The sequence below is a fragment of the Emys orbicularis genome, chromosome 11 (genome assembly GCF_028017835.1).
Source record: "Emys orbicularis isolate rEmyOrb1 chromosome 11, rEmyOrb1.hap1, whole genome shotgun sequence".
In the NCBI taxonomy this organism is placed as follows: Eukaryota; Metazoa; Chordata; order Testudines; family Emydidae; genus Emys; species Emys orbicularis.
In genome coordinates this window covers 67,828,108-67,854,565 of record NC_088693.1, presented here as the reverse complement: position 1 = coordinate 67,854,565, position 26,458 = coordinate 67,828,108, and the positions used below count along the sequence as shown (strand labels likewise).

The window sequence follows — 26,458 nt, the reverse complement described above, 5'->3', positions numbered from 1 at the left end:
GGAATGCAGCCACTGTGAGGCTGATACTGCCTTTCCCACGCATGTTGAGGCCGGAGGACAGGCACTGGTAGCTCCATCCCCCTTTGTGCACAGATCAGCACAGACGAGCCCGCACACTAGGGGCAGCCATCTGGTTCCAGATCTGCTCCTGCACTGCCCCATCTATGAAACTTGTGGCGAAAGCCACAATGGAGCCATTACTTCAGTGGGGACTGGATACAGAAGCCAGTGGTCCTGCAAAGAGGCTGTCCCAAGCAAACCCTGAAGATCCACCCTGTGATTATGGATGTTTAGCCGTTATGCTGGAGCTAAGTCCTGCCTTTCAAAAGCAGGAACTAGCCATCGCAATTCTAAGGCTTTTCTCATCTTTTACATAGTCATCTTTTTTCCCACTTCTCAAAATCTTGCATTGTGTGTGTATTGACAAAAACCTTAGTAAAAATAAGGAACACTGGTTCCCATTTACACTAAGGCCCCTTGCCATGGTTCTGGCAGGCTAAAGGAGCTTTAACATAGGCAGAAATGTCCTTCACAAGTACCATACGTCCCCTTTGCATTGCCAGAGTGGTGTGAAGGGGCCTTAGCATAAATGAGACTCAAGCCAAAGCTCCTGAACTTAGAAAAACATTATAGATTCAAATGAAGAAAACACCATGTCACAGGAATTAGATTTTTTTTTTAATTTATTTTTTCCAGGTTACCTAGCCCCTCGGAACCTCCCCAGTGCCGGTTTCTTCCCATTCCTACAAACCGTGCTCTGTGATTCAGATGCCAAGTGCAAGGACACACCGTACACACCAGAAGATCTGTTACCAAGACTTCCTGGCAACTCCCCTCTCAGGCGGTAAGGGAATATGAAACTGTTTTGTCGTTATAGGCTAGGGAGCCAGCCATTCAGTGACGTATGGGGGCCGTCATGATTGCAATCTCTGGGCATCACCCTCAGTGAGTTGTAGACCAGTCCTAGGCACTACAGTGCTTTAGAAACATGTGTAATAATGGGCAAATTGTCCACTGGGCACTAAAAATGTTTGTATTAAAATAATTATAGAAGGAGCTGGTACTAACATTATAATTGCCTGATGCTTGCCACTATAAGAAAATCTTCCGACACTCAATGCACACACGAGGGCTGAAGTAAGGTTGCCAGAGAAATGCAGGGGTGGCGTAGATCCTCACTGCATGGGTTAATATTTTACTAGCAGGACCTCTGTGCACTCATCTTTTGTCAATATTCCCTAAAGCAGCGGTTCTCAACCGGGAGCCCCCTGGCGGGCCGTGGGCGGGTTTCCGGGGATCCACCAAGCATGGGTGGCATTAGACCCACTAGGGGCCAGGGCAGAAAGCCAAATCCCTGCTGTGCAGGACTGCAGCCCAGGGCCCCAAGCCCCAACCCCCAGAGCTGAAGCCGAAGCCTGAGCAACCTAGCTTTGTGGTGCCCCCTGTGGCGTGGGGCCCTGGACAATTGCCCTGTTTGCTACCCTCTACTGGTCCTGGCTTTTATATGCAGAAAAACAGTTGCTGTGGCACAGCTGAGCCGTGGAGTTTTTATAGCATGTTAAGGGGGCCTCAGAAAGAAAAAGGTTGAGAACCCTGGCCCTACTTTGAGCCCTAAAAGATGCTCTTGGTAAATCAGCTCTCCCAGCTTGGAACTATGACCTCTCACCCGAGGTGGGTGGGCCGGATGCTCAGCTGGTGTAGATGATCTGTCATTCCATTGAAATCAGCAGAACTTTGCTGACTTACACACACGATGATCTGGCCCAGTACCTCTGGGGTGACACTGGGAAACTTGTGTTAGAGGGACTGCTATCGTTTCTATTGGACTAGTGTCTAGAGGCCCCAACCAAGAGCAGGGAACCATTGTGCTCAGCATTATAATAATATATGGAGATATACCTATCTCATAGAACTGGAAGGGACCTTGAAAGGTCATCAAGTCCAGCCCCCTGCCTTCACTAGCAGGATCAAGTACTGATTTTTGCCCCAGATCCCTAAGTGGCCCCCTCAAGGATTGAACTCACAACCCTGGGTTTAACAGGCCAATGCTCAAACCACTGAGCATTCAAATGGGAATGACACCAAATCTGAAAATATTGAAATCCTGCATGAAACAGAATTCCCTTTCTTCTCACAGCTCTACTAAATAGACCAAGGGCTGAACTTGCCCACGGTCACATAGCAGCTGAGTAGCACAGCAATGAATAGAGGCCTGGTCTCTCGATTCCCAGCCCACTGCTCTACCCACTAGACCAGGCTGCCCCTGCTGTTTTGGCAGTCATTATTTTCTTTCTGCTTCTTAAAGAAAGTCGTTAATTAGGGATCAAGAAATTATAGCTCTCAGGCCCAAAGTTATTTCAAATGTTGCCATTCCTTCTGATTTGTCTTTTATTGTGTTGTGTAAAGAGGACCAGATAAGGTTTTATTTTCCCAGCAGAAAATTTGGACAAATGTGGAAAAACCCTGAAAACCGATTTAAAAAAATATAATTTGGCAACTGAAAAACAAAATATTTTGGCCAATTTGTAGCCCCCCCCCTTCCCAGGTCATTTGGATTGTTAATCAGCTTTCCTGTCACTGGTAATGTTTGTACATTGCTTTATACAATATAAAGCAAATCTATGTGTGTGTGTACATGCGTGTGTGTATACATGCCCACATGCTCACTGATTAGATGCTTAATTTATGCGATTTTACAGGCTGCGAAAGCCTAGCTGAAAACTGTAGGGTCTGTGATATCAGCAAAAGGAGCAAAACAACACCTGGAGATCTCTGATTTCAGTCATGTCTCTGGGGTAGGATCAGCCAATGGGAATTTGTTTTTGATTACGTAACACTTCTATTCTGGTGTTTCATTGGCTGGATGTGTTGCCACTAGACATTTTTCTGGAGGATTTTAGGGAAGACACATTGAGAAAACTAAGAATTTGTCTCCTATTATGCAGCTTGGTTAAACTTGTCATTTTGCTAACTGACCTCTGAACTGTTCATTTCTATTGCTCAAAACGCAGTAAATAAGCCAGTTTCTCAGCTTCAGTTCCTGAGCAATGGAATGTCGTCTGGCTGCAGCTAGCCAGCGGAGATTTCCCCCAGTGAAGTGAAACTGTTTCCCATGCCAACACCTTTCTCTCCTCATTCCCACCCCCCAGTTTAGGAGATGATTCACGGGATGGAGGTACCACTCTGGTACCCGATGGTGATTCTCAAGAGGAGTACAGTCCCTTAGTGAGCACAGCCTGTTGTCTTAATTTAGAGTAGCCCCTAGGTTGCTCTAACTTGCAGTAAAGCCTGGGCAACTGTAAAATCAGGGAAACATAATCAACTCCTTGGTGTCCCATCCCGGTCTTGTGCCGAGCATGTCTTGGCAAAGGACAGAATCTGGCCTGATTATGTTTAGCCCTTCATTCAAATACAGGAAATTAAATAGAGATTGGACCAAATTAATGTCAGATGTAATTCAGATGTAGTCAGTGGGGCTACATAAGGGGCGAATTTGGCCTTCTTATAGTCAGTACCTGGGCCTCTCCCTGGAGTGAATGGTACTGAACCAGAACTTCAGTGCAGAGGGAGCATGAATCAAAACCCCTCATCCAGCCAGCCCTGAAAGTCAGCTCCAGCTCTAACCTGAGCCCATCTCTAGTTTAGCATAAGTTCAGTTTTAAGCAACCGTATGTGGAGTTACAGGTCTCGTCTCTTCCTTTATATCAGAAAGCAGAAAAGGTCACCTAACCTGGGGAAGACCATCCATCCATCACCACAGAGTGCTGAGGTTCCAAAAAGCAGGAACGCTCCACCGGGTATGTTATTCAATTCTATTCGTGTTTAGAGAGTTCTCGGCGTGCGGCATGGAAAGGTCTAATCTTTTAAAGGTTCATCTTTTAAAGCTCTCCTGGCAGAGATGTAATGCCTAGAAGAGTGCTGTTGAAATGATTGATATGTTCTCTGTGGCTGCTTGAGTGTAGTAGTGCTATTATTTTAAACTCGTGGGAATAATCACAAATAAATTTCTTGACAAAGCTGAAAAATTTCTTAACCCCTTAGGGATCAGAGCTTAGGCCCTCTAAGAGCTGAATCCAATGTTGGAATGTGGCCAGAAGACTAGGGTTTTCTTCTAAGGAGTTCCATGAGATCTTTGATGCCCACTAGGGCCATCCAAATATTTCATAAATAAAAATGCATGTAACTAATATTGCCTTTTTTCCTGTTCATAACTCATCCACAAACTGACTATGATTTTTGCAAATTTCTTATTCAAAATTCTTCAGCAGATAATTTCTGTGAAAAATCCTTTCCCTGTAGCTCATTTGTGGCAATGTGAATATTTAATCTTCGAGATGTTTTCATTGGTCAGAAGTTTCTCTTTCACTGAAGGAGTACTGCATATCTTTTGGACTTAGGTTTCAAGTATAAATAGTCATAATTATTATTATACAGTATGTGCTAGGAGTTTCCCAAACATTCAAGATGGACATCTCTGTTCCAAGGAGCTCTCAATTAAATTATGAATTCACAATTCACATTCTGTAATATCTATTAAGTATTCATAATGACCAGAGGTGGTCGGGAAGGCTTAAATCTTACATCTCATTCAAAAGATTACAGGTCAGATGTAAACTGGCATAACTGCATTGATTTCAATGAACTATATAGTTGTGAACATGTGAATGTATACAAATTAGGGCTGTCAAGCAACTAAAAAAATTAATTGTGATTAATCGCACTGTTAAACAATAACATACTACCATTTATTTAAATATTTTTGGATGTTTTCTACATTTTCAAATATATTGATTTCAATTACAACACAGAATACAATGTGTACAGTGTTCACTTTATATTTATTTTTTATTACAAGTATTTGCACTGTAAAAAAACAAAAGAAATAGTATTTTTCAATTCACCTAATACAAGTACTGTAGTGCAATCTCTTTATCATGAAAGTTGAACTTGTAAATGTAGAATTATGTACAAAAATAACTGCATTCAAAAATAAAACAATGTAAAACTTTAGAGCCTACAAGTCCACTCAGTCCTACTTCTTGTTCAGCCAATCACTCAGACAAACAAGTATGTTCACATTTGCAGGAGATAATGCTGTCTGCTTCTTGTTTACAATGTCACCTGAAAGTGAGAACAGGCGTTCTCAGGGCACTGTTGTAGCCGGCATCGCAAGATATTTACGTGCCAGATGCGCTAAAGATTCATATGTCCCTTCATGCTTCAACAACCATTCCAGGGGACATGCGTCCATGCTGATGATGGGTTCTGCTCGATAACAAACCAAAGCAGTGCGGACCGACACATGTTCATTTTCATTATCTGAGTCAGATACCACCAGCAGACGGTTGATTTTCTTTTCTAGTGGTTTGGGTTCTGTAGTTTCTACATTGGAGTGTTGCTCTTTTAAGACTTATAATTAATGGAGATATCCCATCTCCTAGAACTGGAAGCGACCTTGAAAGGTCATCGAGTCCAGCCCCCTGCCTTCATTAGCAGGACCAAGTACTGATTTTGCCCCAGATCCCCAAGTGGCCCCCTCAAGGATTGAACTCACAACCCTGGGTTTAGCAGGCCAATGCTCAAACCACTGAACTATCCCTCACATGCTCCACACCTCGTCCCTGCCAGATTTTGGATGGCACTTCCGATTCTTAAACCTTGGGTCGAGTGCTGTAGCTATCTTTAGAAATCTCACATTGGTACCTTCTCTGTGTTTTGTCAAATCTGCAGTGAAAGTGTTCTTAAAATGAACAACATGTACTGGATCATCATTCGAGACTGCTATAACGTGAAATATATGGCAGAATGCGGGTAAAACAGCAGGGGACATACAATTCTCCCCCAAGGAGTTCAGTCACAAATTTAATTCACGGATTTTTTTAACGAGCGTCATCAGCATGGAAACATGTCCTCTGGAATGGTGGCCGAAGCATGAAGAGGCATATGAATGTTTAGCATATCTGGCACGGAAATACCTTGCAACGCCGGCTACAAAAGTGCCATGCAAATGCCTGTTCTCACTTTCAGGTGACATTGTAAATAATTAAGAGGGCAGCATTATCTCCTGTAAATGTAAACAAACTTGTTTGTCTTAGCGATTGGCTGAAGAAGTAGGACTGAGTGGATTTGTAGGCTCTGAAGTTTTACATTGTTTTGTTTTTGAGTGCAGTTCTGTAACAAAAAAAAATCTACATTTGTAAGTTGCACTTTCACGACAAAGAGATTGCACTACCGTACTTGCATGAGGTGAATTGAAAAATACTATTTCTTTTATCATTTTTACAGTGCAAATATTTGTAATAAAAATAATATACACTTTGATTTCAGTTACAATATATATGAAAATGTAGAAAAACATCCAACATGTTTAATACATTTTAATTGGTATTCTATTGTTTAACAGTGTGATTAAAACTGCGATTAATCGCAATTAATTTTTTTAATCATGATTAATTTTTTTGAGTTAATCGCGTGATTAACTGTGATTAATCGATAGCCCTAATACAAATAGTTCTAAGAATGTTGACTTCAGTGCAGCCATGCCGATTTACATCAGTTGAGGATGTGCAATATACCTCAAGTAGGATAATAAACAGTGCCACCCAGTGAATCACTGAGATCACTTCTTGCAGTGCTTTGGTGTTCCTTAGAGATGTCCCATCCAACCACAGGCCCAGCCTGACCTTTGTTACCTTGTAAGACCTTGTAAGATGACTCCACGAAGTATGATGGCTGCAAGACTGAAGACCCAGCATTAAAGTAAATGTGAAGACCCAATGAAACATTCAAATTGATGAGTTTTAAAATGTTACTAAAGGAAAATGTGACCTTTAGGATTTCATTAGATCAGATAAATCCCTTAAATATTTGATATTGACATACATCTTTGAAGATGGAGTAGTGACTAGAACTTTTTGGGAAACAGTTTTCATGAGAAAATGCCAATGTTGAAACCAAAACTTGGGTTGGTTTTGACCAGTTTTTCAAGTTGAAATTTGGGGAGGGGGGAAAGGAATGAGACTGTCAACATGTTTTGTTTCGACATTTTTGAAACAAAAAATTCAGCTTTTTTGGTTTGAAATTAATTTTTGTTTTAAAATTTGAGCTAATTATTGTAAAAACGATTTGTAATGGTCAAAATCAAAAGAAAACATTCTGAAATGATCAAAATGAAGTGTTTTGAGAGTGACCAAACCTGATTTTTTTTTAAAATTTGGTTCACAACAAATGTCAAGCTTCTTACTTTTTGTCCCAATTTGGGAGGAGAAATGTTTTGATAGCTCTACAATTTTTGTGCAATGGGAAAACTGTTTCCACCTTGCACTAGTGCGAATCACACAAGCAAAGGTGTAGCGTTGCTAGCTGTGCTATTGCATGAGGTGGTTTACTCAAGAGGTTAAGAGTTATGGGTTTATTTGTGTCAGAACATTATATTAAGTATAATATTTGAAAATTCTCATTATTACAGCATTATCAGATTCAACAGCTAACCTGAAAAGCACCTTGGAGAATATTTCATCACCATTCAACTTGACTTCCAGAATAAACGTGCTCAACAAAATTCTAAGTTTGGGGAAGGTAATTTTTGCACCCGTGGTGCAGTGACATGGAATTAATTTGTTTTTGTTTAAATAACAGAGTTTTAAGCAGAATGGGGCCGACTCACAGCTGGTGTGAATTGATTTTAATGGAGTTACGACAATCGCGACGCCAGCTGATAAGCTGCCCCCATCATTTGAACGTGTATTTTATTTTAGGAAAGGGAAGATAGTTGCGGAGGGTGGGTTGTTAAGTGACTATGGTAAATTTCGTTTTCCTCTAAGCATGCCACTTCACAGCTTACCAAATACCAACAGACCATACCTCTGATATTCGAGCACAGGATTTCTCTAGTTTATTCAAATCAAGGGCACTCCATGAGGCAAAATGTATATCCTCTTTCACATTCAACTAAAATACCATGTCATAGTCATTGCTATCATAGTCTGCATTTGCCGACAGCTACCATACAGTGGTTTCAGAGATGCCACAGTATCCGTCTGTGATAAGAATTGTTTAGGGTTGTGAGCTTTTTGTCAGTTAATGTACAACACTATGCCCTGGACTTTGTCTACCTTTAATTGATAAATTATAAAATATATTGAATATATTAATGTTTTTATGTTATGGCCCCAATCATGCAAACACCTACCCATGTGCTTAACTACATGCATGTGAATAGACTCAGAGGAGTCAGTGGCACCATTCACATGCATACAATTAAGTTGTGCATAAATGTTTGTGGGCTCAGGGCTAAATTGTTTAACGTAATTACCGCCAGTCATAATTCCTTACTGCTTTGATTAAAGTCACTGTCAGGAAAACCCTGTTTTTATCACCACTAATGTTAAATTTTCCTTTTAGGCGCAGACGCAGGATTCATCTGCGGCGAACCTCAAAATTGTTATCTGTGAGATCATGTCACCATATATACCCTCTTCCGATCTCCCTTGGGAAAGCATGGGAGCAAACGTTCACAGGACGTTTTGTTTTACCAACGCGTCTTTTTTAGAATCATTTTTCCAAGCATTCAGAAGTCAGATATCTCAGGTGAATAGCCCACCTCCTCTTGTCTCCACTGAGAATATTAAGAACGGCTATTATTATTCTGACTGTTGTATTGGGGTAGTGCCTGGGAGCCCTACGAATGGACTAGGATCCCATGTGCAAGGTGCTGTACAAACACATAACCAAAAGATGGCCCCTGCCCTAAAGAATTTGCATTCTAATTCCTTAGGAGCAAGGATAATGTAATTGTTTATGGGTGGCATTTTTTCAAAGCATCTACTGTAATGAAGCACTCATGCCCATTGAAAAGCAATGAGACTTAGGCATCTAACTTACTCTGATTGGTGTTTTGAAAATTCCCATAATAAAGATGGTTTGTTTCTGCCCATTTCTAGTCTGTCCGCTTTAGTAAATATAGGGATCTGCTGAGAATATTAGTAGATTTTTAGAGATCATCATGACCATCTAACCTGACCTCTTTCATAGGAGCCATATAATTTCACCCAGTAATTCCTGTGTCAATCCCAATAACCAGTGAAAGTGCATATCTTTCAAATGGCCATGTAATTTATCACTCAAAACAATTATATCTTAAATAAGGTGCATGCTCCCTTTTTATCGGGATGACGGCTGTCTCGCATTCTCATACAGAGTATTCTCAGACTCATACAGAAAGCTAATTAGGTGACACCCATGAGCAGGGTTCTCCGAACGTATTGCCTGATGGAGTCACAGCCAGCGCTGCACAGATGCAAAGTCTTTAAAACTAGTTAGACCACAGGGATCTTATGCTTTGACGCATTCGTACTCCAACACTGAGATGCGTCTAATATAGGAATCCTGGTCATGGCACTCTGCCACTTAGAGCCAAATGCTCGGCTGATGTAAAGGTGCTGCTTCATTGACTTACATGGATTTCTCCCTGTTTGCACCAGCAGAGAATTGGGCCCGTGTTCTTTTCTCACCCCTCCCCTAGGTTCTAGTTTTACCACCTGTCATCTCCCTTACGTCTGTTGCTTTATGATCTCTGCTGTAGAATCTTGTTGTTCTGGGTCCACGAGTGGGAATCTGTAGAGGGGATTTCATGAAGGAGAACAAGTTATTCCACCACGCCATGCTCATCAGTTACTCACCATGAAAAGACTAGCTAGAGCTGGACCCATCCCAAGTCCTGTATCAGCTGAAACAATCGCTTGAAATGGAATTTAGATAGGCGGGCCAAATTCATCCCTGGGGTAAACCCGTTCATTTCAGCAGAGTTACACTTGGGAGGAATAGGTTCCACTGACACAACTGTAGGCACAATGTGCAGAATCACCCAGATATGAGCCCTGCTGAATGCCTGCACTGGACTGGGGCCTCCTTGCCTTCACAGTGTACCTGAATTGCCAGATCCTAAGTGGAGGGAAATCAGTTGCCAACGGGCTGCTACCTTTTGTCCCTGACCCCCGCTAGGGTGACCAGATGTCCTGATTTTATAGGGACAGTCCCAATATTTGGAGCTTTTTCTTATATAGAAGTGTATTACCCCCCACCCTCTGTCCCGATTTTTCACACTTGCTATCGGGTCACCCTAGGCCCCGCACAGGTTGGTGAGAAGTGGCTTGTCGGGGGTGCGGTATAAGCAGAACCCCATAAAGCACCAGGCAGCACAACTAAGCTGGCTTAGAGGAGGTCGTAAGCTGTGTTAGAAAAAGGGCGGGGGCATCTTCTGTCCCTACAGAGCAGGGATTGAATTGTGACTCCAAGAGACCCCAATTTGGTTCCTTTTCGTGCTCTTGGGTCATTGCAGTTGTGTGTTATCCCTTGCTGAGGCTGGATTGCAAGGGTGCAGCCTCGCTCAGAATAAATAGCGTACTCAGCCCACAATTGTATTGCATTCAAAAATATTTTCCAATTTTAATTTTCATGCAACTGGTAAACACCTTCCAAAAGTGTCCTGGGGTTACCAGAGTTTAAAACACTCTGCTACGAATTCCAGAGAGCTGTACCCCTTTGAATGCGCAATGTGAATATTTTGGTTATGTGGTGCAGCTAGTTAACAAATATTAAATGTCCTCTTAACCTGTAAATAATTGTATCTCATTTTTATGGTTTAAGTTGCAGCAGGACCCTCAGTACCAGGTGACATTTGTCAAAGAAACCATCTCGTTCCTGTCACTCATCTCACGAGTGCAGAATGACACCTCTTTGTGGCATTTCCTCTTGATGGCCCCCGATGTGGTCCAAGGCAGTCTGAGAATGAAGGATATATTTGCTTTTCTTCAGAACACAAGCAGGTAGGACAACAGAAAGGATGGGAAGGGCACTGACGGTATGGTGGTTATGCCTGTTATTGAGCAGGCAATCGTGATGTGGCAACTCAAAGCAACAAACAGGGAGTTAGTTTTGTTGGTGCAGGGCTATCTTACTGTATATCTGAAGGTCTCTAAGGATGGTGGGTAACACTTCGACTTTCAGTGAGACTCGCGCCCTTATGGGCATGTCTACACAGCCCGCAGAAGGGAGCCTTTCAGCCTGGAGTTAACAGATTTATGTTAGTGGGGCTCGCACTAATGTACTAAAAACATCACTGCAGATATTCCAGCTTGGGCTGGAGCTCGCGCTCTGAAGCCCACCTAACTTCAAAGTGGTGTCTACACAGCTAATTTTAGAGCACTGGCACAAGCCCTGCTAGCCCAACCTGGGTTGGAGGGCTTGCTCCTAGGGGCTGTGTAGACATGTAGACATACCCTGTGTTGCTGAGTCAGTTGTGAAAGTGACTCCTGTGTCACTCAAGTACTTTTGCAAATTTTACCCAGTGTCAGCTGGCGATAAACCTGTTCTGAGGCATAGTCGGTAAGCAGCTATCATTACCACGTGGAAGTTGAAAGGCTAGGTAAGTGACTGTCCAAAATGTCAGATGAAGACAAATCCTTTCTTCCGTGCTCCTCGATAGGTTTTTGATGATGATATTAGCTAACCAGCTCCTTCCAGAAGATCTCAGGGCCAGATGCACTGGTATACTCTAGCTGCTTTGTACCACTCTATGAATTCGGCTTAGAAGAAATATTAAACTAGGTTTATGGTTACTTTGCATTGCTACATTGGCATCAAGCTGCCAGACCAGAGTGGTGAATCTGGCTTTTAGAATTTTGTGGCTTTGAAACTATAGCTCTAGGTAGGAAGAAGTATCTTTGGCATGATATTTGTTGCTCGACAGTTACAGGGAAAATGGAGGGGACAAAACAGAGACTCATACATAATCTTTATTGCCTGGACTGAAACCTTTGACACTCTCTCCAACTAGGATTGTGAGAACTTTCCTCAGTGGGCTCAGTCCTGAAGTCCTTTCCCAGTTCTTACTCAGACAAAACTCCCATCTAAAGCAAAAGGACTTCAGGATTGTGCCCCAAATTGGGGTATCGGGAGAAATTTGTGCAACTCATCCACTGGCTGCATGACTGAAAGCTGGATAGTGTATCTGTGGAGATCATTGTGTCTGGTCCACTTCATAATATCCAATGGAGTCAAACCAAGTGTCTCTTTGTCAAGTCTCTTTCCAACAATGATTGATGGAGATGATGCTGGCAAGCTGTATTTAATATCAAACACCTGGTAATTAACACCTTAACTTGAGCAGTTTGAAGACCCTTACAGAAGTTGCCAAGGGGGTTGGTTGTGAACTTTTTTATGGAGCTGATTGTGATCTTGGTAGACTTGGGACTCACTCTTGCTCATCATTAACAAGAAGCAGAGGAAACTAAAAACAATCGATGTGCCATTAGTCTGGAGAAAACTGAGATCATGTCCTAACCTGCACTTGGGGAAGCACATGTAAGATGTAGTTATCACGATCCTCAGTGGAGCCACTCTCAATGTGATAACAGATTTCACTTCCTTCGAAGGAGTTTTGTCAATGCTACTTTTCTTAATCAAGGAGCTACCTGTGAGTGTCTACATTCATTAGACTGCTGCTTCCAGATCTGTAATCAGGACTGTATCACACCGGAAGACTTAACATTCACTGTGCTATTCCATCTCACAGGGACATGTTATCACCTCTACATCAAAGAGCTGTGCAGAATTTCATCAGTGGCAACTTGGAGCTGGTATACGTAGAAAGCGGCATGATAAATGCAACAATAAAGGGTTTGTGCAAAGAGGTTGCACAAATACAATTTGAAATTATGATTATGGAAGTACATCTTAGCCAGACTGGGCATGTCCTCTACATGAAAAAACAGGTTCTCAAGAAAATATTGCACAGTGATTTTTATAGGTGAATGATCAAGAGGCACACAAAGAACCTCCACCCACGGTGACATTGATATTAATATATGGGAAGCTGCCTCACCAGAGCAGAGCAGTGAAGTAACATCTTGTGCAGAAAGTTTTGGAGCAAATTTTATTACCCTGTAGGAGAAACTGAGGCCTTGCAAGCAAAGAAGACAGGAATTATGGATAAGGTTGCCAATTTTGATTGGACATATTCCTGAAGGTTTCATCACATGACATAATAATCAATTAAAGATTAATCTTTAATCCCCGAAGACTCCAGGACAGTCCTGGGGGGTTGGCAACCCTTATTGTGAACACACCTAGTAAACATTCCTGGTTTTTAAATTTTCCTGCCCAGCCAGGGAATTAATAATTGGACTCTTCAGCGACCTTCAAGACCACAAAAGTTCTTGCAAAACTATTCAACTTTGAAATAAAGGACAAACAGCAACACCAGTTTCTATTTCTACCACCTGCTCCTTTACATAATTTGTGCTCACTTTGGGCAATCCATAGCATCTAGTGCCCTCACGATTCCTTTCCTGATGCTTTTGGCACCGTGAGACAGGTGCAATTTTTATGCATATCCCAGCAGCAACTTCCCCTTTTGAGGCTCTTGCTGCTTACTCTTCCTAATGTGCACCTGGGCAGAATGAAAACATTCAGGTTAACATTGAGGGGAGAAAACCTATCCAAGAACATTACAATAAATATGGAGACGCAATAACCACCATACTTTGTCCTTGCTCTGGGCCCATTCTTGCAAGGCAGCATGTGTTCATCCCCACAGTACGAATCAGCTCTGCTATGCCGTTTGCATATCTCTTGCAGTATGTAAACAGGGCAGCCGTTGTAACTCCACATGCAATGCTGCACTGTACAATGACTCTGCACCTACCATAAATGTTATACATGCAGAACCTAGAGCGGCTGATCCAATGCCCATTGAAGTCAATGGAAAGAGTCCTAAAGATGTCAATAGTCTTTGATATATGCAGTGGTGTTGTAACCGTGCTGGTCCCAGGTTATTAGAGAGACAAGGTGGGTGGGATGCTATCTTTTATGGGATCAACTTCTGTTGGTGAGAGAGAGACAAGCATTTGAGCTTACGCAGAGCTCTTCTTCAGGTCAGGTTCTTCAGGTTTTTCAGGCCTGTGTAAGCTTGAAAGCTTATTTCTCTCTCCAACAGAAATTGGTTCAGTAAAAGATATTACCTCATCCACCTTGTCTCTCTAATGGTCTTTGATTCAGATCCATAACACTGTGAATATTGAATAGATATTTTAATGGCTACCACTGCAATACAATCAACCTGACAGCTTTTTCTTTTCTAAAAGATCCCTTGTTTCCCTTCAGTCTGAATGTTTTAGAGAGAAAATGAATCCTCTGAAATGGCCACCCATTTCCCATCCATTTATCTTGTCTTCTGTGGATTCCCACTTTATCTTGATCCTTACCTGCTCTATTTCTTAGTTTCTTTCAGGAGAAAATTCACCCGGCACTGTGCACCGCCAGGACGGTGTGTCACTTTCATCCTGCGTACGCCCTATTTTGTGAATTTAAGTAGTGTATAGGTTTTGCTTGAGCTTCTTGATAGGAGTGAATTTTATGAGTATAAGGTGTGTGACAAAGCTCTGAGCCTGTATTGGTGGGTCCCGCACTTCCAGGGGGATTCAGTGGCTTCAGAAGCTCGCTAAGGCCCTCAATGTGACCTCCCTTTCTCAGTATAGCGGCAAAGGTCACAGCTTATTGAGTTACTTTCATCACAGGCCAGTATGGGAGGTGGGAAGGTGGAATACCCACAGTCTCTGTTGCTCCTTAGAGCTCAGTAGGTGCAGTTCGGCCTCCTGCCTGGACCAAAGTCTGCTTCCCCTCTCAAGGGGATCTCTGTAGAGCATGGCGGGGAGGGAGGGAACCCGGGCCTACCCTCTACTCCGGGTTCCAGCCCAGGGACCCTAATGGTAGCAGCTGTTGGCGGCTTCCCCTTCACCACTGACGCTGCTTTGAGTCCCTGGGCCACTTCCCCATGATCCCCTTTTCCCAGCTTCACCCTTACCTCAGGGTACAGTAATGCTTCCTCTTCTCCAGCTCCTTTCACCTGGGCTTTCTTGAGTAACTGGAAGGAGAGCTTTTAAGCAGTAGGAGTAGGACCTTGATTAGTTCCAGCTGTCTCCATTAGCCTAACTGCCTTAACTGACCCTTTGCCTGTTAATTGGAGTCAGGTGCCGGCATTAGCCCAATGACCTTAACTGGTTTAATTGGCGTCAGGTGACTTGATTGGCCTGCAGTAGCCTTTGTTTGGCTACCCAGGGAACAGGGACCTGCTCATCCTGAGGCTGATATATTTGCCTTCCACGACTCTTTTATAGCCTTCTGGTCTGAGTCCGTCACAGGTGTCATACATTTCTGCTAATATACTGCTATGGCTTTCCTTCAAAGCACTTTGTTAGCATTTTGTGCATGATCAAACACATAATTAAACATAAGGGCAGCGTCTTTTTTGTCATGCATTTTAAGAATGGTAAACCGCACTCCGTCTATTTCCCACGCTCTTTTGTTTCTCCCTGTAAATCTTGAGCCACAATTTGTTTTCATTGTTTTTTCCCCTCAGTGCTCTGATGCCATCTCAACAGGTTTCTCCTCCAGTCATGAGTAATGATGGAATCAAAACTATCCACAACAGGGTTTTGCGTCTTTTGTCTTCCCTGAACTGTTCAGAACAAGGTAAGATCCTTCAAACTAGCTGTATCTTTGTTGAAAAACTGCATTACCAAGGAGAAACATACTGTGAGCTTGTAGGCAACCAGCCCAGCCCTGTGCCATTCAGGGCTTGTCATAATGAATTGTCCCTTCAACTTTTAACAAATCTAAATAAATAAATAAAATGTTTCATCACCAATGGAAACTTAAAACTCTTCCTCAATTAATCTGCTGCTACCAAAAAAGATATGTTTTTACAGCATGATAATTAACATGAATTAGCTTTCTTAGTGTAATATCTTAGTGGAGACAAAGTGTCGTAGTTTTTACCTCAGTGTAACTAGGCACGGTCAACCCCAGGTGGAGAGTGTGGTATTGAACTCAGGTAACTACGTAGAGGTGAAAACTGCAGTGCCTTGTCTCCAGTTGGACTTTACAGTGAGATAGCTATCTCACGGTAGTTGTCTTGCTGTTAAAACACACTTATTGACAGTGAAGGCATAGCCTTTGAAACTTGTAGGGTATACATGAGGGGTCAGGAGAGAGATAAAACATATTTTATATATACATATACAAAATATGCTATTCTCCATATGCTCCTTTACCTAGTCATAATCAGTTTTCTGTTGTCTTGTTCAGTATGAGTCATGGATGGTAGACATTGGCATTGATAAGGAGGTTGTGGGATTAGTAAAGGGTGGAATTCCATGCCTAAGGTGTGGTGTGGAAAAAAGCATGAAGTCAACTGGTGGGAGAAACAGACAGGGGAAGGGGTTCGAGGTGGCAATGTTTGCAGAGCAGAGGATATGGAGGGGGGTTCCAAACAGAGATAAGAACAGATAATTGAGGGAATTGTGAAGGGCCTTGAAGATGAGCACAGGAAGCTGAACAAGCAGGCAACATCAAGTTGTGTTACTGGAAGCAAGATGCTGGTAGTGCTAATGGAGTACCTCTGCTAGCAGCCCAGATGTTCATGATCCCAAGGTGTTCCTCAGATGGGGAAAACATAGATGGGGAAACCATCTTATTTAGCTGCCTAAATATAGATTTAGGTGCCTAACTTTAGACATCCAAGTTTGCAAATATAACCATAATTTTCTGTTCAGTTTCCAAACCAACATATGCATCTTCTTTATGCTTCCATTGTAGGCAAAAATAACAGCTCAACAGTGGCTGATATTTGCAATCTCTCCATTACCTGGAAAGACAACCAAAGTTCGGTATCTCAGATGGAAGAAGTTTGGAGGTAAAAAAGGACTTACAGAACCATGGACAATGACAAAAATATCATTGAAATTTGTGCTCTTTCCTACAAACTGCTTTTATGTTTTCACTTAAACTGATTTCATATTTTCTAAAACACGTTTCTTTCTTTTTAGAAAAATCAAATTACCAGAGTTTGTTGGAGAAGACTTCAGAAGAGCTATTTTCTCAAAGGATTTAGAAACTGTACAAAAGTCCCTATATCTTTTAAAGGGCTTCCAACAACATTTGAATAGAAACAAATCAGAAAACTTAAATCCATTCACAGAATCTGTTGGGAATGAAACCATTCAGCGATTGTATGAAATTCTGAAGTTGGGAATGAATATCCTCTATGACTATAAATTAAGGAAACCATTAAGTAAAGAAACAATTGATGAAGTCTATAACTTCACATCTCTTGTACTTCAGAAAGACTTCAACGGGACTTCTATTTTCAATACAGCAGCCCATTGGAAAGAAATTCAAAGTGCTTTTAAATTAGCTAGTGTGATTTGGGATCTAGCATTTTTAAATAAGACTAATTTTAATACAGTGAAGACATGGGATATTATCAAAATGAAGATATCTCATAGGATTTCATCATTCCCTGAAGACATTAAAAACTATCTCTATGCAATGCAAAAAATCCCATCTTTGTTTTCAGATTCTCTTCTTAAACCTATCAGTGAAGTCTTTCAGGAGCAGCTCTTTACTTTCCACAAAATCTTTGCTCATGTGATGAATGTGAATATGATGAGTCGGTACTATCTATTGAGAAACGTGTTTGAACTTATGGAGACAATCCAAAATTCCACTGATAAAGATCTGTGGAAGGAGCTGGATGGCGATTGGCATACTGTTGAAAAACTAAGTTCCACAAAATGGAACAACACTGACATCATTGCATATCAGCAGTTTTTAGATATATTGCACAACCGTTTATACACATTGAAAAATGGTTCAGATGTTCTTTTCAATAAAGAATTGGATCAACTGACAGAATTTGCTACCTGCATGTTACGAGAGTATGGTGGAGAAGCCTCCAGAGTGGCCAATATCTCAATGACCATAGAAGACATACAAAAAACCCTGTACATATTAAAAGATTTGCAGAAAAAAATTAATATTAGTACATTAGAAACTATTGATCTAGTCTTTAATTTTGACAATAAAAACACTGGTAGATTGTTGGAAATATTGAGGGTAGGAATGAAAATCCTTTATGACAACAGATTGGGCGAAGCATCCGACAAAGAAAAAATTGATGCTGTCTATAATTTCTCGCATCTGCTACTTCAAAAAGAGTTTAACAAGACTTTCTTACAGCACAATACTTCACTGGAAACAAAAGTGTTGGATCTCTTGCATTTAGTCTTGAGTCCCTTCCTCGTGGAAAATAACAATCGTAATGAAAAGCCACAGAATTGCTCCGTCCAAGACATTCTTCACATAATTCTTCAGATGTTGCTTAAAAATATCACACTAAGTGAGTCCTTACCGGGAAGCCATTGCAAATTCCTGTTTACTTCCATGGATATTCAGACCAGAACAATGGAAAATCAAACATTTACTGAATTGTTTCAGCTTGCAATAAGAAACCTAGAGCAGACTCCAGAATTTGCTAGCATCTTCAAAAACAATAATGAATATTTTTCAAGGGAGCTGTCGTGTATCATCCAGTCATTACAATTTTCTTCTAGTTTTCTTTCAAACTTAAATACTGTCTCTAACTTTAAGAATCTTTGGATAGAAGAAAAGTATCAAACTCTGACAGCAATCTCTAAGGAGCTTCCCCAGAGTAATGCAACGTGCCTAATACCAGGCTTTCAGAATATGGATAGTGTATTTAAATCTTATCCCTTAAACATTTTGATTCCTATTATTTCGAATGAAACAGACTTGAAGTCACAAAATTTCTCTGGCAGTTCATTGGACTGGAATAGGTTGCCTTTGTCTACTGCCAGTCTACTGCCAACTGTTCCCCAGTGGAATGCCAGTATATATGAATTGGTACAGATGGTCCAAAATGCCTCCAACCAGCCTGAATGGAGACGTTTCTCAAGAGTCTGGAAGAGCATTGGCAATCTGATGATTACCAAATGGAACCTGACAGAAGTGGATTCCAGTGTGAAACTATTGGAAATGTTGAAAAAAGCTCTCAATGTTGTTGACATTGGATTAGCTCCCAGAAAAGCAAAAGCACATCAGTTCCTTCATAACTCTAGCTTGGGAATGAAACCCTCCGATTTGGAAGGTATATTTAGTTTGTTAAAACTCTTCCTCAACTCAACTTCTGCCACAAACAACAAACCTGACTTGGAGAGGATGTTTAAAAGATTTGCCTCACCAAATGAGATCCCCGCTGAAAGACTTTTCTATACTAATCCCTATTCAGAGGAAACACATTTTTTAAATTTAACTAGAGTACTTTGGTATAAACTCATTTTAAATAAAGAGCTTTTATCCCTCCAAAAATACCTTGCTACCATGGCAAAGGTGAACATAACTCAGCATTACCTATTGATCTCTTCCCTGCCTAAACTAATGCAGCGTATCCAAAATTCCACTGATGGAGCTCAGTGGAATGATTTCAACAGCTACTGGCATATCGCTGAAATACTGCAGTCCATGAAATGGAGCAGCACCGATGTGATTGCCTACAAGTCACTGTTAGATGCATTGCAAAAACATTTACGTACAGTGCAAAATGGCTCAGGTCTTTTTAGTAACGAATTGGAGCAGTTGATAAAACTTGCATCCCAAGAGTATGGCGGAGAAGATGCCAGAGAAGCCAATGTCTCAGGATATTTGCAAGCAGTAGAAAGGAGTATATTCATTATAAACGACTTGCAACAAAAGTTTAATATCAGTGAATTGGAAACTATTAATCGGTGGATGAATTTTGACAATAACTCCACCCAGAGATTGCTTGAAATATTGAGGGTGGGAATGAAAATCCTTTCTGATGCCAGATTGGGCGAAGCATCCAATAAAGAAAAAATTGATGCTGTCTATAATTTCTCACACCTGCTACTTCAAAAGGAATTTAACAAGACTTCCTTACAGCACAATACTTCCTTAGAAGCAAAAGTGTTGGATCTCTTGCATTTAGCCTTGAGTCCCTTCCTGGAGGAAGGTAACAATGACAACGAAAAGCCACAGAACTGCTTTGTCCATGACATTTTTTACATAACACTTCAGATGCTATTTAAAAATGCCACGCTAAGCGAGTCCTTACCGGGAAGCCATTGCAAATTCCTGTTTACTTCCATGGACATTCAGACCAGAACAATGGAAAATAAATCATTTACTGAATTGTTTCAGCTTGCAATAAGAAACCTAGAGCAGACTCCGGAATTTGCTAGCATCTTCAAGAACAATAGTGAATATTTTTCAAGGGAGCTGTCGTGTATCATCCAGTCATTACAGTTTTCTTCTAGTTTTCTTTCAAACTTAAATACTGTCTCTCACTTTAAGAATCCTTGGATAGAAGGCAAGTCTCAAACCCTGACAGCAATCTCTAAGGAGCTGCCCCAGAGTAATACAACATGCCTACCACCAGCTTTTCAGAGTATGAATAGAGTATTTAATTCTCATCCTTTAAGCAGTTTGATTGTTTTTATTTTGAATGAGATGGACATGAATTCACAAAATTTCTCTAGCAGCTCAGTGGATTGGAAGAACTTGTTCATTCTCTTCAGTGATGTGCAGGCTGATGTCCAGCGGAACTCCAGAGTATATGAACTGCTACAGATGGTGCAAAGTGCCCCCCGCCTCTCTGAATGGAATAATTTCTCCAGAGTCTGGGAAGCAGTTGACAACTTGCTAAGCACCAAATGGAACCTGACCGAAGCGGCAGGATATGTGAAGCTGCTGGAAGTGATGAAGAGGGATCTGGCTGACAGTGAATTAGCTTCAGGAATAATAGAAACTGCTCATTATGTTCTTAAGAAACTGAATTCTTCTGATCTACCAACCTTATTGAAAATGGACCTCAACCCAGAGTCTGCCCCTAACAGAGCTGACTTCGATACTGTATTGGACAGTGTTTTTCATCCTTTCAGTGTTATGGCAGAAACCCTTTTCAATAAGACCCTGACTTGGAATGAAGGAGAACAAACCCTGTCTCCTAACAGTTTGGTTGCACAGTAAGTTCATTTATTTCCAATTTCATAACTGTCTCAATTTCTTGTAGAATCTACAATGACTTCCGGCTTCCAGTTTATTTTACTTGTCTATTAAAGGAGCAACATTAAACTGTAGTTACATGAGCTACACCTAGCTAGGGACATAAGATACAATAAGAAAAGGTTCTATGAATATATTAGGAGCAAGAGACATAGGAAGAAAAATGTAGGTCTCCTACTTAGTAGGGAAGGATAGCTAATAATGGATGACATCAAGAAGGCTATTGTGTTTAATATGCCTGTTTTGCTTCAGTTTTCATAAAGAGGTAAATTGTGACCAGATACTCAACACAATTAATATTAACAAGGGGGAAGGAATGCAAGCCAAAATAGGGGAAGAACTGGTTAAATAAAATATTTAGATAAGTTAGGTGTATTCAAGTTGGCTGAGGCTGATGAAATCACCCAAGGGTACTTAAGCTACTAGCTGGAGCAGTCTCAGAATGATTAGTAATTAACTTTGAGAACTCCTGGAGGACAGATGAGGTCTCAGGGGACTGGAGAAGGATAAACCTATCTTTAAAAACGGGACCAAAGAGGATCTGGGGAATTATAGACCAGTCAGCCTAATTTTGATACTTGGAAAGATACTGGAACCAATTGTATTAAATTGTCTGTAAACCCAAAGAGGATAATAGTAGCCTACAGAGATTTGCAAGTACAAATCATGCCAAACCAACCTAATTTGCTTCTTTGTCCCTAGTGGATAGTAAACACAATATATCTTGATTTTAGTAAGGCTTTTGTCACAGTTCCACATGACATTCTCATGAGAAAACAAGGGAAACATAGTCTAGATTAAATTGCTACAAGGTGGGTGCAAAATTGTCAGAAAGACTGGACACAAAGAGAAGTTATCAATGGTTCACTGTCAGACTTGGGGAATGTGTCTAGTGGAGTCCCTCAGCGGGCTGTTCTGGGTCTAGTACTATTCAATATTTTCATTTATGACTTGGATAATGGAATAGAAAGTATTCTTTCTATACAATTTGTGGATGACCACAGGTTTGGAGGGATTGCTAGTGCTTTGAAGGAGAGGATTAAAATTCAAAACAACCTTGACAAATTGGAGAATTTGTCTGAAATCAACAAGATGAAATTCAATAAAAACAGGTGCAAAGTACTACAGTTAGGAAGGAAAAATCAAATGCACAACTACAAAATGAGGAATAACTGGCTAGGCAGTAGTGCTGTTGGAAAGGATGTGGGGGTTACAGTAGGTAAATAATTGAATATGAGCCAGCAATGTGATACAGTTGCAAAAAAGGCTACCATCATTCTGGGTGTATTAACAGGAGTGTCGTATGTTAGAAATGTGAGGTAACTTTCCCACTCGACTGGGTACTGGCGAGGCCTCAGCTGCAGCAAAGTGTCCATTTCGGGGTGGCAGATGTGGAGAAATTGGAGAGAATCCAGTGGACATCTACAAAAATGATGAAAGGATTAGAAACCCTGACCTATAAGGAAAGGTTTAAAAAAAATGGGCAAGTTTAGTGTTGAAAAAGAAGACCGAGAGAAGGACCTGGTAACAGTCTTCACATATGTTAAGGGCTGTTATAAAGAGGATGGTGATCTATTTTTCTTCATGTCCACTGAAGGTACAAGAAACAATCAGCTAAATCTGCAGCAGGGAAGATTTAAGTCAGATATTAAGAAAAACGTTCCAACTATAAGGGTAGTTAAGCTCTGGAATAGGCTTCTAAGGGAGCTTGTGGAATCCCTGTCATTGGTGGTTTTTAAGAACAGGTTGGACAAACACTTGTGAGGTTGGTCAAGGGTTATTTGACCCTTCCTCAGCGCAGGGGGCTGGACTAGATGACCTCTTGAGGCCTTCCAACCCTCCATTTCTCTGATTCTGTCTCAGACCTACCACCCTTATTTATGGATCCAAACCACACAGACATTGAGAACACAGGGGTGAGGAAGATTTCATAGTCACTAAACCATACAAACACTGGGAGAGATTTTCAAAAGTGCTCAGTGTTGGCCTATCTCTCTTCCCATTGAAGTCAATGGGAGCTTTAACCATTGGCTATGGAGGGAGGACAGCTAGACCAATGCTAAATGCTTTTGATAAATCTCACCCTAGGAAAACTAAACTCCTTAGCCTCTTCCCCCTAGTTAAATGACTTCCACCGGCTTCTCAGTTTTCCCCACTGTGCCTTTAAGATCAGTCACTTTCATTCAAATGAGTGACCATTTAATATACATTTTCTTTTGCTCATTGTCTCAGAGTGAATTTCCACAGAGGACTTTTCCTATTGTTTGTGAGATAATAGCAAAAGAGATCAACGCAATAATAATCAGGAGCAGCTTCAATGTTTAAATATCACAGACTAGATCCTCAGATGATGTAAATCAATTGACTTCAATGAAATGATGCTGGTTTACACCATCTGAGGATCTAGCCCTAATGCTGCTGACAGGTTACACAGTAATGCTCCTTGTTTCTTTTCAGCAGAACAGGATTTATTCCAGTCTTATTTTTCAGGTTTCTGTTTTTAGAATTGGAAAACGCCATCTTACAGGTGTCAGCCGATAACATTTACAAACCTTACTTGATCTGTTTAATGAATGTGAGTGGAAGTCAAGACAATGAGTTGACAGGTAATATTTATTTCATTAACTCTGTGGGAGTTATCTGGTAATGTCTTAAGCCTATCTTTTTAAAATGACATGTGTAATGACATGAAGAAATGGTGCTGCGTGTTTTCAGTGTCCTTGAAAGTCCATTGGAGCTCTTGAGAGCTCAGAACTTCTGAAAATGAGGCCCCTTTTGATTTGTCTCGTGTATTTTTATTTTTTTGGTGTTTAGATGCGTCACGTTATCAGTGTAATTTGTCCACTCCAGTAATCATAAAAACACGGAACACTCTTCCCTTTGTGGTTGCATGGCTAGTAAAATGTATGCTGCTGACTCCTAAATAGTGAGTCCGTAGTAAAATGAATCTGGTGTTTCCTCCTCTGCTGTGTACTGCTGCAGCTTCTACGTTCCTTTAAAGAGGCAGCCATTATTCTGAGAGAGAAGCTTCCGTTGGTATAATGGTGTTTCATATGGACAGGCTCGGTACATACTTACAGCAGCACCGGAGTTGCTTATTTGCCTCACATACGAGGTGTTACCGACTCACTAGGTCTCGTATGCTTTCATGAGTGTTGTTTCCCTGATGGGGTGGGTTTCAGGAGCAGGGGGTTGTTATCTTGAAGGTCATCTCTGAAAACTCTTGGTATACTCATTAAGGATGTTAGTAAAAGGGCTGGTGCCGGTTACTTCCCCCAGAGCAAGAAGGAAGCAAAGACCAGACTGTGACTCTTGGTTCCTGCCCTGCTCTTGGGCAATGCTGCTATGTGAGGGCTTCTCGGGAGGTAGCTTTATGGCTGTCTCCTGACATGCCTGTCCTGGGGGAACGCTCTGGCTGCAACAGGGGCTCTTAGAACCCCTTTATACCACTCTGGCCCGAGTGGGGGTGAGGCGCTCACAGGCTGGATCATAGGGGTATAATCCAGGCCTGAGAGCATGACTGCAGAGGTGCTAAGCACCATTTGAACTCAATGGGAACTGCGTGCACTCAGCACCTGCGGAAAGCAGGCCCTTGCAGAGGAAGTTCAGTTTTCCAATGTGCAGGGTTTCTGTAGGATCTTGTGTATCATCTAAAGTAACTTATTTTCCCTTGCAGACAACATAACACTTCTTCTGAACCATGCTCAGCTAAAAGAAGCTCCTTTCACTCAAAACGACACCTCTGAGAAACATGCATCTATTCCAGAGATCCTGCAGTTAAAAGTAAGTCTGCTTAAAATGCTGACTCAGAGGAACCCCGCACTGATACATCAGTGTGCAATGGAGCGTTCAGGAAACCAGCACGTGGAAAACAGGTTTAAAAACACCTCAAGTGAGCTAGAACTGGACTGGATCTTACTGCTGCTGCCTGTTCTTTGGGGTTGCCATTACCCGGGGCAGAGAACACTCTTTCCCACATGGTCAGTGCAAATGCACATACATGTTTGGGAGAAAAGGGAGGTGCTCAGAGTCTGTCTGGGCTGACTCCGAACTACAGTGGTTTTCATCACCCCTCTGGAAGTGGCAATCAGTGCTGCGTGGCTTGTGACTGGCAGTTCATTTCCTTGTTGAACGGATTGAAGGTTTATCCCTATTTTTAAGGCTCAAGCCACTCGTGAGACGTTCATAAGTGCTTAATGGAGTTAGGGGCACCATTCCCAGGAGACTTGTGCTCCTAACTCCCACAGGTGCAGTGGAAAAAACATGTACGGGGAGATTTTTCAAAGGCACAAATGACAGTTCCGCACCTAAGTCCCACTGAAAGTCAATGGGAGTTTGGCGTCTCAACCTGCCACTGGAAAATCTAACAAGACATGCACCTTTGACAGTCTGCTGGCATATTCCTGTCTATGATTGCTTCTCTCATTAGATTGTAAGCTCTTCCGGGGAGGGACTCTCTCTAAATATGTTTACACAGTACCTAGCAAGGCAAGTCCTTATGCTGATTGGGGTCCCTCGACACGACTGGAATAATAATAACATCCACCATAATCATCATCATAATTAATAATTGATAAATAAGAGTTTTCATTGCTGGAGATCCTGTCCCAGGAATTAGCTAGTGCCAGGGTTGGCTTTGTAATGCCAGTGTATCATCTTTTATTGGGCTAATATGTCTTTCATGAAAATAAAAATAGTCCCCAAACCACAGCAGAAACAGGGGTTTCAGAGCCTGAGCTCCAGCCTGAGTGGGGATGTCTATGCTGCTATTTTTAGCCTTGTACTGCTAGCCACGTGAGCCCGAGTCCATTGACCCAGGCTCCGAAACCTGCTGCCACAGGGTGGTGGTGGTGGTGGTGGGGGGGGGGGTTGGTTTTTTTTTTTTTGCAGAGTAGATTGACCCAGAACTTGCAGACCAAGAGGAGAGAGGGCTAGAGTAGCTGTCTACCACCATGCCTACAACAAGGGAATCCTCCGTGGCTGCAACCAGGGCCCCTTTATGCCACCCTAGCTCTTTAAAACAGCACCAAGGAACCAGAGCAGGTGTGAGGCTTTCACCATAGGTACCTGCAGTTCGTATCCTATATTTAAGTTTAAGCACCTAAATAATATTGAAGGATCACAGAGGGCACACTCGCAATTGTTTACAAGGCTTAACTTTTATTAAAAATAGATCAGAGAAGTCAAATATGACTGTGCAAAATCACAAAAGTGGTGTAATGGATGTCACGATGTAATGTTGTTGTTAATTGCTTGAATTACAACAGCATCTATACGCCCCAGTGAGCTAGGCACTGTACAAACACATAGTAAAAGATAATCCCTCCCCTAAGGATTTTACAATCAAAATAGACAAGGCAGATAAAGGGTGGGAGGGGAAGCAGAGGCATGAAGAGAAGTGACTTGCTCAAGGTCACATAAGACAGCAGCAGAGTGAGGAGCTGAGAATTCCAGGCCAGGTCCCTGGACCTTTCTGCCTCTCCAGGGCTGGGAACAGTCACGGTGAATTTTAGTTCAT

At 41.7% G+C, this 26,458-nt stretch overlaps 1 protein-coding gene across 1 annotated transcript in view; it reads left to right on the top strand.

The window, feature by feature from the left end:
• Nucleotides 1-26,458, top strand: part of ABCA12 (ATP binding cassette subfamily A member 12) — a 126,771-nt gene that overhangs the window by 15,472 nt on the left and 84,841 nt on the right. The window contains exons 3-12 of the mRNA XM_065413187.1: nt 697-844; nt 3,709-3,797; nt 7,469-7,578; nt 8,404-8,589; nt 10,648-10,826; nt 15,419-15,531; nt 16,657-16,753; nt 16,887-20,900; nt 23,431-23,546; nt 24,617-24,723. Of these exons, the coding sequence (XP_065269259.1) occupies nt 697-844; nt 3,709-3,797; nt 7,469-7,578; nt 8,404-8,589; nt 10,648-10,826; nt 15,419-15,531; nt 16,657-16,753; nt 16,887-20,900; nt 23,431-23,546; nt 24,617-24,723 (5,159 nt within the window). The remainder of the gene's footprint in view (nt 1-696; nt 845-3,708; nt 3,798-7,468; nt 7,579-8,403; nt 8,590-10,647; nt 10,827-15,418; nt 15,532-16,656; nt 16,754-16,886; nt 20,901-23,430; nt 23,547-24,616; nt 24,724-26,458) is intronic.